The 20,634-nt window shown below is 34.0% G+C and overlaps 1 protein-coding gene across 2 annotated transcripts in view; it reads right to left on the bottom strand.

Moving 5' to 3' along the window:
- The window catches only part of Appl1 (adaptor protein, phosphotyrosine interacting with PH domain and leucine zipper 1), a 44,752-nt gene that overhangs the window by 5,154 nt on the left and 18,964 nt on the right, over positions 1–20,634 (bottom strand). Inside the window, exons 8-21 of one of the 2 annotated variants that reach the window (XM_026388543.2) lie at positions 18,096–18,242; positions 16,345–16,427; positions 15,261–15,419; positions 13,176–13,364; positions 10,746–10,788; positions 9,111–9,167; positions 6,861–6,952; positions 6,278–6,460; positions 3,943–3,995; positions 2,884–3,058; positions 2,756–2,792; positions 1,864–2,010; positions 943–993; positions 605–694 (exon numbers count right to left, since the gene is read on the bottom strand). In XM_026388543.2, the coding sequence (XP_026244328.1) occupies positions 605–694; positions 943–993; positions 1,864–2,010; positions 2,756–2,792; positions 2,884–3,058; positions 3,943–3,995; positions 6,278–6,460; positions 6,861–6,952; positions 9,111–9,167; positions 10,746–10,788; positions 13,176–13,364; positions 15,261–15,419; positions 16,345–16,427; positions 18,096–18,242 (1,506 nt within the window). The remainder of the gene's footprint in view (positions 1–604; positions 695–942; positions 994–1,863; positions 2,011–2,755; positions 2,793–2,883; positions 3,059–3,942; positions 3,996–6,277; positions 6,461–6,860; positions 6,953–9,110; positions 9,168–10,745; positions 10,789–13,175; positions 13,365–15,260; positions 15,420–16,344; positions 16,428–18,095; positions 18,243–20,634) is intronic. The other variant, XM_077796215.1, reaches the window with a different exon arrangement.

The raw sequence follows: 20,634 nt of genomic DNA, 5'->3' as shown, positions 1-20,634 counted from the left end.
TTTGGAAAATTGTGTAGCTTAAAATTATTCTTTTGTGGTCTTGATCCCCCAGCATCGGGGGAAAAAAAAAATCTTTTAGTGGATAATGAATTGGCATTCCTGGCAACATTTAAAATTTAATTCACTTAAAGGGAAAAATGGTTTTCAACAATAACAATTTAGTCCATAAAACCTCTCAAAAGAGTGGCTTTGAGGGCCTGGGGATGTGGCTCAAGTGGTAATGCGCTCTCCTAGCATGCGTGAGGCACTGGGTTCGATTCTCAGCACCACATAAAAATAAAATAAAGATATGTGTCAACCTAAAAAAAACTAAAAAATAAATATTAAAAAAAAGAAAAGAGTGGCTTTGATAAGATAACCCTCACAGGAATATGAAAGTTATGGTATGTTTATTTAACAGGAAATCACACTACCTGTTAATATAGCTTTTGTGTAAACATAGCAGACTTCAGATGTTACCCTTTTCTGCTATGCTATCTGATTATGAAGTGGCTGAGCAAGAAGAAACAAGAGCTTCATTTGGAAATTCAAATCTGAAAGTCACAATTGTGAATTAAGTCTTCACAAACACCAGACAGAAGATTCAGACATTAGGGATGCATACCTTTTCAATCTGTTTTTGTTTATTGAGTTCTTTCTGTTGCTTCTCTTTTACTCTCTCTATTTCTTTTTGTTTTTCTGATGCCCTACGATCCTAAGAACAATAAATAAAACTAATGAATTAAATATGAAATAATTTTTAATTTTAGATATACAATTAACATGACCCTTGTAACTTTTTATACCCTTCTTTGTATTCATAGGTATGGAAGCACACAAGGCTTCATTCTATGGTAGACATTTATCCAGATTATAAATGGTTTATCAGCAATATGAAAACCACTTTTGTTATAATACTTCAGTTAACACTCTTAGAAAATTAAGCATCTCTCAGATTCTTACCAGTTCAGCATGCAGAGCTATCTGTTTTGCCAGTCCAACAGAATCACAAATCTAAAAAGAAAAACAGTGTTAAAAACAAAAAGCAAAAAAAACTCAAGTTCTTAAAGTAAAAATTAAGTACCCAAATTTTAGTTGTAGTTGGACACATACCTTTACTTTATTTATTTTTATGTGGTGCTGAGGATTGAACCCAGTGCCTTACCCATGCTAGACGAGTGCTCTACTGCTAAGCCATAACCCCAGCCCACAACTAGTTTTATAACTCAATATAATACACCACTTCAACTAAAAGCTGATTTAAGGATGTGCCATCCCCTAAACCAAGTCTTTGTATATTTTCTCCATTTTTTTGGGGGGGGTGGTGGTGAAGGGTACTGGGGATTGCTTTACCACTAAGCTACATCCCTTTTACTTTTTTAAATTTTGAAACATAGTCTAAATTGCTAAAGATGACCATGAATTTAGCATTTCTCCCACCTCAGCCTCCTGAGTTGCTGGGTTTAAAGTCATGGACCACATCTCTCACTGCTTTTCTATGAGTCTGTGAGCTTCCACTGATGGCTCTCCCTTCACAAACAATACTTCTCATTATCTCAAATTCATTACTGAGGTAGTTCAGCCCACAAAGAATGAGAGAAACAGTTGCTGATGATACTTGAAGTTGACTGATTATAGGAATATATTCTATTCCCAAGATAAGCTAATGAAGGGGAAGATTTTACCAGCTATCAATGTTGAGGAAGACATGGATCTATATAGTCAGAATGCCAATCCCTAAGCTTAGTGCTCTTCAGAGCAACATGCTTTGGTCAAGCAACTCAATCATACTAGATAAAATCTGGGAGTTTTTTTCCAGAAATACTAGTAAAAACTGACTATAACATGTATTTTACAACAGGAACATTTTGAAAAGTCAAATACCTTTTCTCCCTCATTGTTTGATTCAAATATATAGCATACTGATGACAGATTACTTTCACTTCTCCCTCCTGATGTCCGGAGAACAAATCCAAAAAGCCGCTTATTTTCCTGGTGTGTAGCATACAAAACTACACAGGGTAATGGAAACTGCCACAGAAAACATCAGAAGTAAATATGAAATCTTCCAAACCATTACAGTAGGAATCAGATACACCTTTTTTTTCTTTTACTGGCGATTGAACTTAGGGGCATTTGACTGCTGAGCCACATGCCCAGCCCTATTTTGTATTTTATTTAGAGAGTCTCTCTCACTGAGTTGCCTAGTGCTTTGCTTTGGCTGAGGCTGGCTTTGAACTCATGATCCTTCTGCCTCAACCTCCAGAGCCACTGGGATTACAGGCATGCGCCACCGCACTCAGCTCAAATACACCATTTTTAACAGACTGGTAATCAAAGAACAATTAATGTCATATTTGGCTTGGATTACCAAAGAGAATAAGAGATTGATGAATGGTGGGTTTTATTAGATATTAACACATTTTACAAAATCAAATTCAATAATAAAACTGGTCTATTTAACAAATGATTAAACACTTGCAGCAATTTCAAACTAGATAACTATAAAATAATCTTGATCACCTTTTAATTCCTGCTATTAATTTCTTATATGCTCCCTAAATTAGGGATTAACACTAAGTATCATACCAGATCATGTTGATTCTTCTACATTACATACAACATTCACCTATAACTTTTTGGAGCTAGCTAGAAAATTAACTACAAAGTGCCTAAAGAACAAATGTAACTGATACTATCAGACCTGAATATATAGAATCAGGATTATCAAGTTAATAAGATATGTGTATGCACAAAGGGACTTAAAATAACTCACTGTGAGTCTTGTAACTTGTGTCTGTGGATCAATTAACCTACAATAATTAAAAATTTAGCAAATTTTAGTTACGCTGAAATTATGTAAACATTTTTTCCTTCAAGTTTATTTAGGGAAGGTTTACTTACTTTAAACAATCACAAGTGACTAATAAATGTGATTCTGTCATACGAAAGATGTTATGGATGGCCCGAGCAGCTAAGATTTGGCGCATTGTTTCATAAACAACATCTGGATGATCATCTGACTTCACCTCCATAGAACCAAGGAATCGGACAATAAATAACTGATGAAGAATAGAATCTATAACAGAGCAAGGTACATTATGTATTTCCCACATTTCTTTTCCAAAAGAATAAAATATACTGTCTTCTTCCTTTTAGATTTTCTAGTAAAACCCCTAAATTTAGAAATAACTTATCCTGACTATAGTGTTTAAGTTATAGCAAAAAAATAAGGCAATAAATACTTCAACAATGCAGCTCTAGGGAAAAAGAATTCCTTGTACTACTCTTAAAACTTTTCAATAAGTTTGGAAATATATATACAAAATAGCTATTGGAAAAATAAGAAAAAAATTATGTTCCAGAACCAGAAGTAAAACATCAGAAAAGCCTGAAGGACAGCTTAGGCATTGAGAATTTAACTATGAGATCAAAGTATGTGATATTCTCTAATTTTGTGTGAACAGCATCCCAAATCAGATTAAATTATGTTGTGTTATAGAGGAAATTTCAAAGTTAAAAAAAAAAAACAAAAAAACAGTATAGCAGAGGGACTGGGGTTGTGGCTCAGTGGTAGAGCACTTGCCTAGCATGCGTGAGGCACTGGGTTTGGTCCCCAGCACCACATAAAAAGAAAAAAAAATACAAGTAAAAAAATTAAATAAAGGTATTGTATTTACCTACAACTAAAAACAAAAACAGTATAGCAAAAAACAAAACAAAAAAACAAAAAAAAAAATAAGTGTAAATGACAGATTAGTCACACGATTTACTACAAGAAATAGTTTTTTTTTAAATATATTTTTAGTTGTTAATGGACCTTTATTTTATTCACTTATTTGTATGTGGTGCTCAGAATTGAACCCAGTGCCTCACACATGCTAGGCAAGCACTCTATGACTGAGCCCCAGCCCCAGCCCAAAAAGTAGTTTTAAATATAAGAAAACTGCACATCTGTTCTACCTTCAGTTTCAGATTTTGTACTTCCTCCAGATTCTCCAAATGGATTTGTACGCCTGAAAAGTTTAGAAAAAAATATGAATAGTTACCATGAGCCACATGGAGCAGATCTAATTAATAAAAAAAGTTTACACATACATTTTAAAAAGAAAAGCTCTACTCTGTTCTGTTAAGGAACAATACTGATAATCAAATTACTATACAACCTCTGCCTTCAAATTACTATACAACCAATGTTGCTGCATTTTAGATGACACAGCATGTAAGTTTCGCCACATAAAACAACAAAAATCAACATGATTATAAGCCACCTTGCAGAAGTTCTTCAATTTTAATAAGCTAGCATAGGAATACATTAATTTTGCTACAATATTAGCTGCTTAAGAGAAATGCCAGGGATTTCCTAAGACTGTAAGATCCTCTTCTTTAAAAAGGTTCTCTAGGTACATGTTGTGAATCAACTATAAAGATCTAAACATTTTTTAAAAATATTTTTATTAGTTACTGATAGATCTTTATTTATTTATATGTGGTGCTGAGGATCAAACCCAGTGCCTCACACATGGTAGGCAAGTGCTCTACCACTGAGCCACAACCCCAGCCCAAGATATAAACATTTTCTAGTTTATATCTGTATTTCCCAAGTCTAAGGTACAGCTCAGTGGTAACAGTTCTTGTCTAGGATGCTTAAGGACCTAAGTTTGATCCCTAGCACCATAAAAAAAAACAACCCTGGGGACTGGGGATGTGGCTCAAGAGGGAGTGCGCTCACCTGGCACGCGCGGGGCAGGGCTCTGGGTTTGATCCTCAGCACCACATAAAAATAAAATAAAGATGTTGTGTCCACCGAAAAAACTGGAAAATAAATATTAAAAAACTCTCTCTCAGAGAAAAGGGGAATTGCATGGAAATGGAAAGAGACCCTCATTGTTATAAAAAACTACATAAAAGAGGTTGTGAGGGGAATTGGAAGAAAAATAAGGAGAGAAATGAATTACAGTAGATGGGATAGAAAGAGAAGATGGGGGGAGGGGGATAGTAGAGGATAGGAAAGGTAGCAGAATACAACAGTCACTAGTATGGCATTATGTAAAAATGTGAATGTGTAACAAATGTGATTCTGCAATCTGTATTTGGGGTAAAAATGGGAGTTCATAACTCACTTGAAACTAATGTTTGAAATATGATATGTCAAGAGCTTTGTAAGGTTTTGAACAACCAATAAAAAAATATATATATAAAAAAAAACAAAAAAAACTCTCTCTCTCTCTCTCTCTCTAAAAAAACAAAAACAAAAACAAAAACAAAAAAACCCTGGATTTCTCAAGGCATAAGTAACAACGCAAGAAGAAAAGTGAACTAGAGAAAGAAGCTAACTCTCTCCTTAGTGTGCTTGGCTTTTAGCACACCCACAATGAAGGAAGAAGGATACCATTTAAAGTAGGTCTTAGAAACAGAGAGCTAAGTGGATCTAAAATAATATTGGTACTAAGGTAACAGGAATCTAATCTCTTTAATATATGCCTGGCCTATTATATTATATCAAATGCTAAGTATATTTCTGTGACCAAATGTAAATGACTTTTCTTGGTCACAGCTTTGTATATCCAAATTAACTATCAACTTTTGTTTTGTTTTGGTTTTGGTACCAGGGATTGAATCCAGGGGCATTTAACCACTGAGCTACAATCCCAGCCTTTAAATTTTTTGAGACAGGGTCTTGATAAATTGCTGAGGCAAGCTTTGAACTGGAGATCCTCCTGAGTTACTGGGATTATAGGTATGAACCACATACCTACCTATTATTAATTTATTAAATACCCAAGCTATTTAATAAATGATTTTGCCATAAGTCACATTGTCTTCATCCAAAGCCAAAGGAAAATTTTAACTGCTCTGATAGGACTTTCTCCTTATATAAACAAAACATGAATCATTAATAATTCATAGTAGTGATAAGTGTTTTTTATCTTCCTAAAGATTTCTTATTCTGATGCAAGATTTTTTTAATACACCTATAGCACATATATTGTCTTTTAAGAATTTAAGTGTTATAACTGAAAGATACAACTATCAACTTTCTTCTTGTCACAGTAAATACCCAAGAAGTAGACCTGATAAGCAATTCAGAATTAAGTATTTTTTAAATTAAATTATCTTTATTGAGAAAGATGAACTGAAAAACCTGTATAATTCTTTCCTACTAAAATTATGTTAGGTAATTAAAGAAAGTACAACAAAGCTAGTGCACATATGTGAGAGATGACTCTCAAATGCAGAATTGGAATTATAAACCTTACAGACCATAGCACAACGTTCCTGTGATGCCATCACTCACCTGCCTCCCTGGCCAGAAGTTTTGGCCTGGCCAGGCAGATCTTCACACACAGGAGAAATTATGTCAAACTGTATTGGGGTGTCTGGGGCAACAAGAGAATCTAGAGAAAGGGCAGCCAAATTTGTGGACTCAGATCCTAAAGATCCTGAACTGCTGGTTCGAGCTGTTGGTGGCCGAGATTGTCTAAGCACAAAGGAAAACAAGAAAGCACTGCCTTTAGTTTTCTTTTGGAAATTGAACAAACTATGAAAAAAACTGTTTTAACTCAATGAGTCAGTAAAGCAAATTTCAATAAAAACACAATCCCAAATCATAGCTACCTAACAACAGACTTCTTTCTTTTCAATTATTAAATTAAAAAAAATCACCTCTATCTAGAGATTTAGTTGAAAACACTAAGGAAATTTGAAATCATCATTTACTTAGCACTCTTACTGATGAATTTACCATTCTGAAGATATATTTTCTCTGTTGTTAAGGGAACTATTTATTAATGTTACGTAGCACTGCTAAAATCAAAGTGCTCATGAATACTTTAAATAGCCCATATAGTTCTTTAAATAACTCAAGTGTGGTAACTTACCCTGCTGGCCGCAGACTCTCATGCCTCTGCTGAAAAGAAGGGGAAGGAGTGACAGCTTCCAGAGCTGACTGATTTACTCGTGCAGCAGTTTCCTATTGTGATTTTTTTTAAAGGACAAATTAGTCTTATAAGAAACCAAATATTTGAACATAATTCTGAATTGTCAGAAGGCTTCTGAGGTACACTAAAATATGAAGTAAAGCTACTAAAGTAGTTCTACGTTGTCTTGTCTTACTATTATGGCATAAAACTATAAACTAAAGTTTCCTATTGCTTCTTATAATCTAGAAAAAGTATGATTACTCTCTACTAATATGTATAATGGGTAAAATATTGGTTTTTCTACAAATTTTTAACTACTAGGTATCTTTAATTAAGGTTTGTAATGCTAGAACCAAACAGTCACTAGCGCTATGGACATTCAATACATTTGTTGAACACAGGAATTTAGAAGGTACAGGAAATTTCACAAAATGAGTTATTATTTTGTAACTTTGCTGGTAAAGTTTTCATAATATATTTATATTCAGAAATATCTATAAGCTTATTAATTTATAAAGTTATCATGGATATTTTCAAAACTTTAAAGTGAGAAAGATTTCTAGATTATTACTTTTTTTTTTTTTTTTTGTACTGGGGATTGAACTCAGGGACGCTTAACCACTGAACCACATCCCAGCCCTTTTTTTAGATTTTATTTAGAGACAGGGTCTCACTGAGTTGTTTAGGGCCTCGCTAAGTTGCTGAGCTGGCTTTGAACTTGAGATCTTTCTGCTTCTGCCTTTCAAGTTGCTGAGATTACAGGTATGCACCACCATGCCTAGCTCTGGTAGTATTTTAACTTATTGTTTACTTAAAATACCAGCTACATGAAAATGATATTTAGAGATCTGCTTCAATGCGTAAATACTCAGTGTTATTCTATACACACTTAAAAAAGATAATAATGTTAAATTTCATGTTTTTACCACAAACAAAATGGTCATTAAGGGCTACAGTTTGTAGCTCAGTAGTAGAGTGTTTACACAAGCATGTGCAAGGATAAAATTTCTAGGAAGGAAGGAAGGAAAAGGAAAAAAGAGAAGGAAGGTAGGGAGGAAGGAAAGGGAAGAGGAAAAGTAAGGAAGGGAGGAAGGGGAGAGAAGGGAGGAAGGAAGAAAGAAAAACTTTAAATTAGGAAAACAACAAAACAGTTTTCTATTTCTGTGCCTCACTGCAAAAATACAAATATTATAATGGCACAAATTGATCCAAATTGCTATTCTCCATAATATAGATATTATAATTCTGAATTACCTAAAAATATTAACAATTAGAGTTCTGATAATTGGCAAGAAAAAACTCTAAGTCTGGATTATTCAAATCTAAATATTGTATTCCCTAGGCAATAACAAATAATTCAATTTGCTTTTGGGGGGATTGGGAGGATACTGGGGATTTTAACACAGGGGCACTTTACCACTGAGCTGTATCCCCAGCCCTTTTTATTTTCAGATAAGGTCTCATTGCTTAGGTCCTCCCTAAATTGAAGAGGTTGGCCTCGAACTTGCGATCCTCTGATCTCAGCCTCCAGAGTCATTGGGATTACAAGCATGTGATATCACACCCAGCTTTAATTTGCATATTATTTTTTATTGTTCCAAAGTTACTTTATAAGAAGAAAAAGTTATATTGGCAGGAAATAAAGTTACTAAAATCAAAGGTTTTGTTTTCACAGTTAGTATTGATTTAAAAAAAAATTTTATTAGTTGTGGATGGACACAATACTTTTATTTTTTTTGTAGTTCTGAGGTTCAAACCCAGTGCCTCACGCATGCTAGGCAAGCACTGTACCATTGAGCTACAAACCCAGTCCCTAGTGTTTTGTTTTTGTTTTTTTTGCAATACTGGGAATTGAACCCAGGGGTACACTCGCAGCACTCCATTCCAACCCTTTTTTATTTGAGATAGGGTCTTTCTCAGTTGCCTAGACTAACCTCAAATTTGTGATTCTCCTGCCTCAGCCTCCAGAGATGCTGAGATTATAGCTATGCACCACCACATCTGGCACAATTTCACTACCTTTTGAAATAATTTATTGTTCTAGGAAAGTCAGACACTCATAACATACATGATACAGTAAGCTACCCAAAGTCAAATTAAAAGACTATAGAACTTGAGAAATTATGACACAATTAATAGAAACCATGTAAGCCTAAGAATTGTTATTCAATTGTACTAGATCTGGGTAACATAAAACAAAAATATTACCTCTGGATTTTCACTTAAGTATATTTGTTTAGATATATTGTTTATTGTACAAATCCACTGCAAAAAGAAAAAACAGAAAAATATGATTAATTTTTTTCAACAAATTTCTAAAGGACAATGTTCAATAAGCAACTAAATAAAAGTTTAATTAGAATAAATATAAAATCTTCTTTAATAAGAAAACACCTTGGAACCGGAGGGAGTAGAGGTGGTAAAACACATAATAATTTACCACATACAAGGCCCTGGGCTCAGTCCCCAGCACCAAAAACAAAACAAAACAAAACAAAAAACACCTGGCATAACCATGTGCACATAAGAGAACATTCACATTTATAATTTTAAAGGTCCTAAATTTATTTCACATGGAAAATAAAAAGTATAGCAATCGTGTTAAATTATTATTTAATAATCTATATCTTTTTATATTACTCCTACCCTTAATCCCCACCAGACAACAGTCTGAACTCAGATATCCTAATTCAAAAATTAAGAGATAAATATCTTTCTGGTGAAAATATATATATTATTTTTTAATATTTATTTTGTAGTAATATTTTAAAAGAAATAATTTTTACTAATTTTCATCACACCAGGAAATGTAAATTGACAAATATTAAGTATATATATAAAATCTCCTTTCTTTCAACATAGAAAACACTCTCTGTTCTACAACTTCTGTTTCACTCTCAAGAGGATCCCAGTGCCTGATGGGCCTCATTAAACTCAACTAATATTTTGTTTGGTAAACCATGCAGAGGGCAGAGATATTTATCTGTGTTCCTCAGGCACCAAAAACAAGTTTTAATATGAATTGTTTCCCAGGAAAAGTAAATAAAAGTAGATCTCTACATAATTTCCAACTTTATCTTACAATACAATTATAATTAGATAAAAAGTCTCAAAATCAAGTTATGCTGTATTTTCACGGAAGAATATTTCACAAGGTAAAGTTTTTGTTTTGTTTTTAAATATTTATTTATTTACTTATTTTTAGTTTTCAACGGACACAATATCTTTGTATGTGGTGCTGAGGATCGAACCTGGGCCGCACGCATGCCAGGCAAGCGCGATACCGCTTGAGCCACATCTCCAGCCCCATACAAGGTAAAGTTTTTGAAGTATCAGTTCTTAGTAGTACCTTACCTTCCTTTTTGGTGTATCAGTAACAAAAATGGAGCCAAAACTAAAAGCATTATGAGGAAGAACAAAGACTCCCAAATTTTCGTTTTTCTATCTTTCATTTCCCTAAGGTTTTAATTTTTTATTGTGTCCTGTCATGCCACATCTGCTGCTACTATGTTCTTAGTGCAGCAAATAGCATCTCAAGGGATTGGTATGAGAAGAGAATAAATTAAACTGTTACCACATGATACTGACAGACTGCCAGAAGGCAACAGACACAAGGTTGTTGCTGAATTTGAGCCTTTAAGATGGCAGAGACATGATCTTTAAGGCGTCTCCAACTATAAAATTCTATGAGAAACTTAAGAATACTGCTTTAGAACAAGATTTGAAAAATAAACATTTTTAAATTTAACTAGGGTTTTCTAAAATTTGTATAATAAACATTTTTTGTTTTGTCCTCAGAAAAGTATTTTTAAATGTTGCTGAAGAAATTAACTAAACTTTTACCTCTTCATGGTCTTTTTTACTCTCTGCTTGCAAAATTGAAGATCTGAAGAAAAATAAAAGAAAAAAGTTTCAGCCTTAACTTTTTTAAAAGAAAAAGAAAAAAACAAACACCACAACCAAGAGTATTTTAGGAAAGGAAAACCACCAAAGGCTTTAGGACTAATACTTTTAACAACTCTAATTTTGACTATGAATGCAAGATGTGCCAAAATGGAAATAGGCACTGATCCTAGAAAGATAAGACCATGAAAGTACACTTTAAGACAACATTTCAAACTTCTGGTGTTTATCATATATCAGTGATCCCACATTAATATCTTAATGTGCATAAATACAGGGGGAAAATGACTTTTATGAAATCCAGGGAAAATACTAACTTCATTATTGATAGTTTCTCCTTTAATAGAGTTAAATAAAAATTTCAACATATGATTCACAGCAATATTTGGCTTTTCAAAATAACTGTTAATACTTTATTTTTTTAATTTTATTTTTAATATTTTTTAAAAAATAATTTTTACTAATTTTACATCACACCAGGAAATGTAAATTGGCAAATGTTAAGCATTAGCAAAAAACTAAAAATATAAAAATTTAAGTACTGTTAATAACACTAACAATTTGGTAATTTCAATAAACGAACATAGGGACGCCTAGTGTGATAACACACAGAATTGGCATTCACTGTATGTTTGTAGAAGGAATATTAAATTAAACCATTTAATGAATATGAACTACAAACATTTTGGTAGAAGACAGTGTGCCAATGTGTCTTTTTGTTAAGGGGTAAAGGTTGAATTTATTTACTTATTTTCATAATTTTTTTCCCAATCCTGGGCATCAAACCTAGTGTGGTCCAAGCATACTGGGCAACTAGTCTTCTACTAAGCCACATCCCTAACCCCATAATATATTAATGTGCATAAATATAGTGGGAAATGACTTTTATGGAATCTAGAGGCTGCTCCAAAAGTTAAGAGAGCTCAATGGTCAATTTTTTTTAATATTTTTTTTTAGTTGTTGATGGACCTTTATTGTATTTATATGTGGTGTTGAGAATTGAACCCAGTGCGCCTCACACATGCTTAGGCAAGCAGTCTGAGCTACAACTCCAGCCCTTCAATGGTCAATATTTTAACTAAGTAGGGGAAAAAAAAAATCACAGCTACCCTAAGTATCTATCATTAGGAAAATGTTTAAAATATAATATCTGTCCTTAAAAAGACTAATGCAGCCATTATGAAATGTTTTTATAAATAATCTACACCACAATATTTCTTCACTTATTAAAAAAATGTATTCAGGATAAAAACTGGAAGGCAACAAACAAAAAAGCTAACTGTTGCTTCTTGTTAATGAGATTACATCCCCCCACCATACTCTTTTTTTCTCTGTACTTTTCAGAAATTGTGTTCTAAACACTACTATAGATTCCTTTTTTTTTTTTTTTTTTGTAATACAGAGGATTTCCAGGGCACTTAATCACTGAGCCATATCCCCAACCCTTTCTTATATTTTAAGATAATGTCTTGCTAAGTTGCTTAGGGCCTCGATAATTTGCTCTGAACTCACAATCCTCCTGCCTCAGCCTTTCGAACTGCTGCCCCACGTACCTGACGAGATTCTCATTTAATAGAAAGATAATAGAATTTTTCTAAGGGGCATAATAAATATTAATGGAGAAAATAATCTGATCAGGAGTATATGATTAACATTTAAAAATAACACTATTGTTAGCACCTATCATATGCTGGTCACACACATGCTAGATTTCTATTCCTCTTAATTTATAAAGTAGAAATTACAACTCCCTACCTACATTTTACATGTAGAAAAATGGAGATCAGAAGGGTTAAGGAACTCATCTAAGTTCAGACAGTAATGAATCCAGGCTTTGATCTTTACAACCCCACACTTGATACTCTTAATTAACTTGAGCTGTCTTCCCCATAGAACGCAGGATTTTCAGTGACCAGTCTCTTAACATGGAATCATGGTATTTACCATTTAACCTGGTTTCAACAACCTCAAAGAAATAATTTAACAACGTTAAAAATTAAAATTCAACTCATTTCTATAAGATTAAAAAGCAAACTATCTTAGCAGGGTGCAGTGGTACATGCTTAGTAATATCACCAACTTAGAAGGCTGAGTCAGGGGGATCAAGTTTGAGGTCAGAGGTAAGTCTGGGTAACTTTGTGAGACTCTGTTTCAAAATAAAAAAATTTAAAAGGGCTGGGGATGTAGCTCAGTGGATGAGAATCTTTGAGTTTAATCCCCAGTGTTCAGGGCAGGATGGGGGGAAGCAAATTATCTTAATATATATGCTGAGTCTAAAATGTTCATGACATTTCTGGATAAAAAGGAATTATCCTGCATTTCAGTAATTTAAAATATTATAAATTTTATTAATAGTAGAAAAATACCAACTTTTTCCCATCAAAAGAGGTAATCTGAAAACAGTATCGCCTGTCTTCACAGTCCACAGCCATCACTGAACAGTTGTCTATGTCCATGGCCAGGCCTCCTGCTACATCGCCACGGGCTTGACTCATTAAGTTTCCACCCTGCGTGAAGTAAAACTGTCTATCCCAGGTAGATGACACCAAGCCTGTTTTACTAAATGAAGAGAATACATTCATATTTTAATAATGACGTACCTAAAATCACCTTATCATCCAGAAACAAGATAAAGCATGTTACAAAGAACCAGCTTGCAAAAAAGTTACCAGAGTGCAAAGAAAATATGAACATCAGTTTTTCAGTCTCCTAAAACAAATTTACTCATATTGACTAGCTCGTGTGAATGTACCTTTTCCAAAATAAGGCTGGAAATTATCAAATTTCAGCTATGTAATCATGGTCCATAAAAAGTAAGTTATATTTTAATATTCAAAAGAGATAAATTCAAAACAAAAGAAGAATTTATTTTATTCTTAGGGTTAACCCATTTCATCCTATCTTCAGGTGAAAACTAAAATTTGACTTGATTTTGTAATTATATATAAAATACGATAAATGACATTAACAGCACTCACGTTATAATAGATTTAAACTTAAATTGGTTTTATTTTTTAATTCCAAATTATTCAATAAATATTTATTCAATAAATTCAATATTCAATAAATAAATTCAATTATTCAATAAAGATCTATTCAATAAATTCAAATTATCCAATAAATATCATGACAGATTAGGCCCCAACTTCCTTAACAAGACTCCTAAAGCACAAGAAATAAAATCAAGAATCAATAAATGGGATGGATTCAAACTAAAAAGCTTCTTCTCAGCAAAAGAAACAATAAGGTGAAGAGAGAGCCTACATTTTGGGAGTAATTACTGGCCACACACACACACATCAGATAAAGCACTAATCTCCAGGATATATAAAGAACTCAAAAAAAAAAATATAAAATAAACACCAAAAAACCCCCCAAACAATCTAATCAATAAAAGGAGCTGAACAGACACTTCACAGATACACAGTTGATCAACAAATATATGAAAAAATGTTCAACATCTCTAGTAATTAGAGAAATGCAAATTAAAACTAAGATTTCATCTCACACCAGTCAGATTGGCAGTTATCAAGAATACAAACAACAATAAGTGTTGGTGATGATGTGAGGGAAAAGGCACATTCACACACTGGTTGTGCCAATTTGCAGTCCCACCAGCAATCTGGAACGCAGTATGGAGATTCCTTAGAAAACTTGGAATGGAACCAACATTTGACCCAGCTAACCCACTCCTTGGTCCATACTGAAAGGACTTAAGATCAGCAAACTATAGTAATGCAGCCACATCAATGTTTATAGCAGCTCAATTCACAACTGTTGAACTAACCTAGATGCCCTTCAATAGATGAATGGATAAAGAAACTGTGGTATATATACACAAAGGAATTTTACTCAGCAATAAAAGATAATAAAATTATGGCATTTGCAGGTAAATGGATGCAGTTGGAGAATGTCATGCTAAGCGAAGTAAGCCAATCCCAAAAAACCAAAGGCCGAATGTTCTCTCTGGTAAGTGGATGCTGATCTGTAATGGCAAAAATGGAGGAACTGTGATTGGGCAAAGGGAAGGGAGGGGGGATACGGGGCAAAGGGGCAGGAAAGATGGTTGAATGAGATGAACATCATTACCCTAGATACATGTATGACTGCACATATGGTGCAACACTACATCATGTACAACCAGAGAAATTTGTGCTGCAATTGTGTAGAATGAATCAAAATGCATTCTGCTGTCATATACACCCAATTAGAACAAATAAATAATTTTTTTAAAAAATCCACATTGTTCAATAACTATCTAGGTAGAAAGGTTTTCATTCATGTACCTTATCTATCAACAAGTTCACATAAATACTAACATCACTAAAAAGGTTCAACCTTTAATAAAATCAAAACAATTTGGCAGGATATATTATATTGATAATACCAAATGAATATTATATATATATATATGTAAAATGATATACAATGCATGAAAATAACTAGTTTTCTTACTTTCTAGCATTAAGGTATCCAGCCTTTCGGGTTAAGTTTCGATTAACAGGAAATTTTGTGGGGTCTGGGTCAGGCACATATAAAGGGTCACTGGCTACTTCCAAATCCTCTATTGTCTGCTGCATGGTCTCTACATCACTGTCCATTTCCCTGCGAACACTAATAGAACAGAATATTTACAGCAAGCCACACCAACAAAGAACTTCTTACCAATCATGTTTACCTGTATATTTGTTTTGTACATATTTTTTAAAAAGAGATAATCAGTGGCATAGGTGGTTAAAGCGACAAATATATTTTCTACAGCTTTACATTTTAGATATTTTAGAAACAATACTAAATTCAAAACTAATGAAGTTACACTGAATGCCTGACTTCTGTCTTATGAACAGTATTCATTTTTTAGAGCTGGGGAGTAACTCAGTGGTATAGCACTTGCCTAGCATGCATAAGGCCCTGGGTTTGATCCTCAGGACAAGAAAAAAAATCATTTTCATTTTTCTCTCTCTCCATACCTCAGAATGATCACATTACTGCTCAGACTTTTGAACCTGATCAGAATGCAGAAAAATGTTTTCTCTCTCTCAAGTTTCATGGCTTGGAAAATGACATTTAATTAGTAATATCCCAAGCAATCCCCACAATTTTGGAGTTTAAAGATAATTTCACTTACAATTAATTATTATTATAAGTCTGTTTTATTCAGACATAAAAGCTAGTTCTGTATCATTAAAATTACTCTCAAATTTGACACTGTTATAAAATTCAGTTTACATTCTAGGGAAAAGATGATTTAAAAAACCAAGAAGCATCCATAAGCTGTGGGAGAAACACTCTCAAGTTAGGGAAAATACTTCCTCAAGAAATTAAGTTGTGGGGCTGGAGTTGTGGCTCAGTGGTAGAGCACTTGCCTAGCATGTGTGAGGCCCTGGGTTTGAGTCTCAGCACCACATATAAATAAAATAAAGGTCTTTAAAAAAAAAAAAAAGAAAGAAATTAAGTTGTAAGTATTTTTAAGTTATGGCATTTAGCCGTTAACTTATTCACATCATTTCATTTTCAATTTTAAGGGAAAAATACTTACTTCTGTACACTTGTTCCAATATTAGCTAAAAATTCTTCCAACTGTTCATTGAGATTTTCAGAACCCATCTTAAAGAAACTTATCTGGGATAGAGGAGGAATGGAGGATCAAACAACACAAACATACATAAAAGAATACTTCAGTCAATCACATAAAAAAATCTCCAAGATACATGGTTAAATAAAAACCAAAGGATTATTCCATTTGTGTAATAACAGGTTTTAGTTTACAACTTCTACTACGCAAAGAGTCACTGAGAATATTTAAGTGAACAAATTATATATATATAATATATATATATATTATATATATATACCCAAACTGATATATGCTAAACAATTTATGAAAATGAAAATAAATTTTGAAGCATTTTCAAACAAATCATATAGATAAACTATTTCATATTTACTACAAAGATAAGTTTTAAATCTGAGGAACAGAAAATACTCTTAAAACTGAAGGATCTTCAAATTTCTTTTAAACCCCTGATTTTTAAGGGTCTGACATATTATATCACCCCAAACTCAGTTTCCTAGCGTCCTTCCTGATGCACATCTCTTTGGGCACTTGAGAGTTCATCTATTACTTTAAACTCAGAAAGTGCACAAGGAACATGGGACACACAAATTTGTTCACTCTCTTTCAGATCTATTATGAAGCAAGGAGGGGTAGAATAGCAATAGGTATAACTCTGGAATTCATTTAGCTTCTGCTTTCTATCCCCAACTGTGGTGAACAGGGTCTAAATACAACATAAATGGTATCATTTAGTTCAAAATACTGAAATCTTTATTACTTTTTAAAACCCAAACACACTGGGCACAGTTGATATGCCCAGAATCCCAATTACTTGATAGGATGAGGCAGGAAGATAGCAAGTCTGAGGCCATCCTGGGCAACTTAGAAAAAACCCTGTCTCAAAATAAAATAAAAAGGGTTAGGGATGTAGCTCAGTGATAACAGCACTTGCCTAGCATACATGTGTCCATGGATTTGATCCCTAGCACTATGCAAATAAATAAATAAATAAAACCAAGACACAAATGAGTATGTTAAGAATAGTTTATGGGGCTGGGATTGTGGCTCAGAGATAGAGCGCTCACCTAGCACGTGCGAGGCCCTGAGTTCGATCCTTAGCACCACATAAAAATAAATAAAATAACAGTATTATGTCCAAGTACAACTAAAAAATACATATTTTTTAAAAAAATGATTGGGGGGGCTGAGATTGTGGCTCAGCAGTAGAGCGCTCGTCTAGCATGTGTGAGACTCTGGCTTTAATCCTCAGCACCACCACATAAAAATAAAAACAAATAAAGATATTGTGTCCAACTACAACTAAAAAAAAAAATTTAAAGAATAGTTTATAATACATTTAATAATTTAATATAAATACCAAGCTTGACACAAAGCTTTTTTTGGTGGGGTGTGGGTACCAAGGATTTAACTCAGGGGCACTTGATCACTGAGCCACATCCCCAGCCCTATTTTGTATTTTAGAGACAGGGTCTTACTGAGTTGCTTAGTGCCTCGCTTTTGCTAAGGCTGGCTCTGAACTCATGATCCTTCTGCCTCAGCCTCCTGTGCCGCTGGGATTACAAATGTGTGCCTTAATGTATAGCTTTTCAGTTATACCAAAACAGCACAGGAGTGAGGATTTAGCACAGTGGTAGAGCACTTGTCTAGCACATGCAAGATCCTAGGTCTCAATTCTCAGCACCATGAAAAAAATATATATATATAGTATTTACCTGAGCTTGCATGTACCCAAGTAGAGGTTCTAACAATGCTATCTTCTTCTTGTATTGAAGAGTATTTAATGCACAAAAATAATGCATCATGGTCTGGTGCTGTTTTTTTCTGGAAGTATACACATCTTCTGTTACTTCATATTTCACCTTTGAATGAAAAGATTTTAAAAATAGTATTATTTCCTTATATTTATCTCTCTGTTTATTTATTTATTTATTGTGGTGCTGGGGTTGAACCCAGGACCTTGTGCATGTGAGGCAAGCACTCTACCAACTGAGCTATATCTCCAGCCCTTATTTCCTTACTTTTAAATTATCTTCCATGGTGGCTATGGGGAAGAGCCTACCAAGGAATATATATCACTAGCAACTGAACAGTTTTCTGGTCTATTAGAAATTCTTCAACATAATAAGTTGATTTTCTTGTTTCACTACCAGCCACATAATTTATAAAATGCATATTTGCATGTAACCAAGAATGTAAATACCTAAACTAAGCATGGCAAAGTCTACATGGAGGAAAGGCACACAATGGTTTGTTACTAACTTCACCATTAGTTTTAACCTCAATCAGTTCACAGCATACATTCTCCCCTTCTGGCTCTCTCTCTACCACACTTACTCTTCTACTTGTCTTCCTTCACTTACACTTAGAATACATGTGCTCCCCTAGGTTCTTTCATTCAGACAACAAATATTTATTGAGCATCTATTATATTAACATGCACTAGGCTCTTCTCTTTTCCTCCTCTCCTTAGAATACCTGATGAAGTACCAAGAATATTCCAAAATACCAATGACTCAGCAATCACAAACTTTTAATCCCCTGATCCTTACTCAAAAGTGCCAAGGGGAAAACATCTCCAGCTGGGTTTATATGTTTATGTGTGTAATATGTGTATGTGTGTATGCACTTGGAAATGTACAGGTCAGTATCCTTCCCACAAAATTTGCTCTCCTACATTACTTCTTGCCTCTCTTAATTACTCCAGGACCCCTCAGTCATCCAAATAACCTAGGCATTATTTTTTAAAAATATTTATTTTTTTAGGTGTAGATGGACACAACACAATGCCTTTATTTTTATGTGGTGCTAAGGATTGAACCCAGGTCCCGCCCATGCTAGGTGAACGCTCTACCACTGAGTCACAATCCCAGCCCCCTAGGCATTATTTTTTATTCCCCCTCCTACTAAAGTCCTTATCAATTCTATTTATGAAATACTTCCAAAAAGTATTCCTTCCTCTCCTCTTTCAATAACATGAGCCAAGGTCTTCATTATATCTTTACAAACTAGCTGGGTATGGTGGTGCCTTTAATCCCACTGACTCAGGAGGCTGAGCCAGGAGGATTATGAGTTCAAAGCCAGCCTTAGCAACTTAGCAAGGCTCTAAGCAACTTAGCAAGACCCTGTCTCTAATAAAATACAAAAAGGGCTGAGGATGTGGCTGAGTAGTTAATCTTCCCTGGGTTCAATCCCCGATACCCGCCCCCACCAAAAAAAAAAAAAAAAAAAAAATCTTTGCAAAGTATTACAATTCTTCCCATTGAATTCCCTCTAGTCTCAATCTCTTCACATTTTCATTAGTGTTTTATTCTGTAACACAACTGCATCGTGTTACTTATTGACAGAATTCTCTGGTGGCTGCTCACTCTAACACAGATTTCAAGGTCATTAATATACTGGCCCCAATCTACTTTACCTTCATTTCTGCCTTATCTCCCCAAACACATTCAGTGTTCCAGACATACTGTAATGATTATCTTCACACCATCATCATCATAATTATGGCTAAAATTTAGTGAAAACTTGCTATGAGACAGATACTTTGCATGCATTACCTATTTCATCTTCACAATTATTGAGATGTTTCTGATAGTGAAATAGAGGCTTGCAACTAAGTAAAAGTGCATGACCTCAGGCAAATTTATGGCAGAGCTTTGTTCCCAATCTGACTCCAGAGCCAGTGCTCTTAACCTCTGTACTATCCCAACTCTACCACATGCATCTGCAAAGGCTTTTTTTTTTTTTAAGTAATATCCTTGTTGCAATCCCTTAACAGTGATCTTCAATGCAAATGCTACCTCCTAAAAGAATAATATTTCTGATTCACCAAAACTCTCAACATTTCAGTAAAACCTCTGTTACTGCACTTAACTAGTATTAATTCTTACTCTCATTATCCTTATACTCTGACACCTGGACTAATTGCATGCTTTCACACAAAAGCCTTCAATAAAATGTGGAGTATCCACTCCTGTCCTCCAGGAGCCTACTCATATTGTTCTCCCAAGGTACCCCACATACAGCTTGTCATACAGTAGGTCCCCAATACATTAAAAAAAAAAAATTTAGTTGCAGATGGATACAATACCTTTATTTATTTATTTTTATGTGATGCTGAGGATCGAACCCACTACCTCACATATGCTAGGCAAGCGCTTTACCACTAAACCAAAACTACAGCCCCTCAATACATTTTTTAAAACATTTTTTTTGTTGTAGATGTACACAATATCTTTGTTTTATTCATTTATT

Source organism: Urocitellus parryii, chromosome 3 (assembly GCF_045843805.1).
Source record: "Urocitellus parryii isolate mUroPar1 chromosome 3, mUroPar1.hap1, whole genome shotgun sequence".
NCBI classification, from domain to species: domain Eukaryota; kingdom Metazoa; phylum Chordata; class Mammalia; order Rodentia; family Sciuridae; genus Urocitellus; species Urocitellus parryii.
Note: the sequence above shows the minus strand (reverse complement) of the source record. Positions and strands in the feature narration are given on the sequence as shown.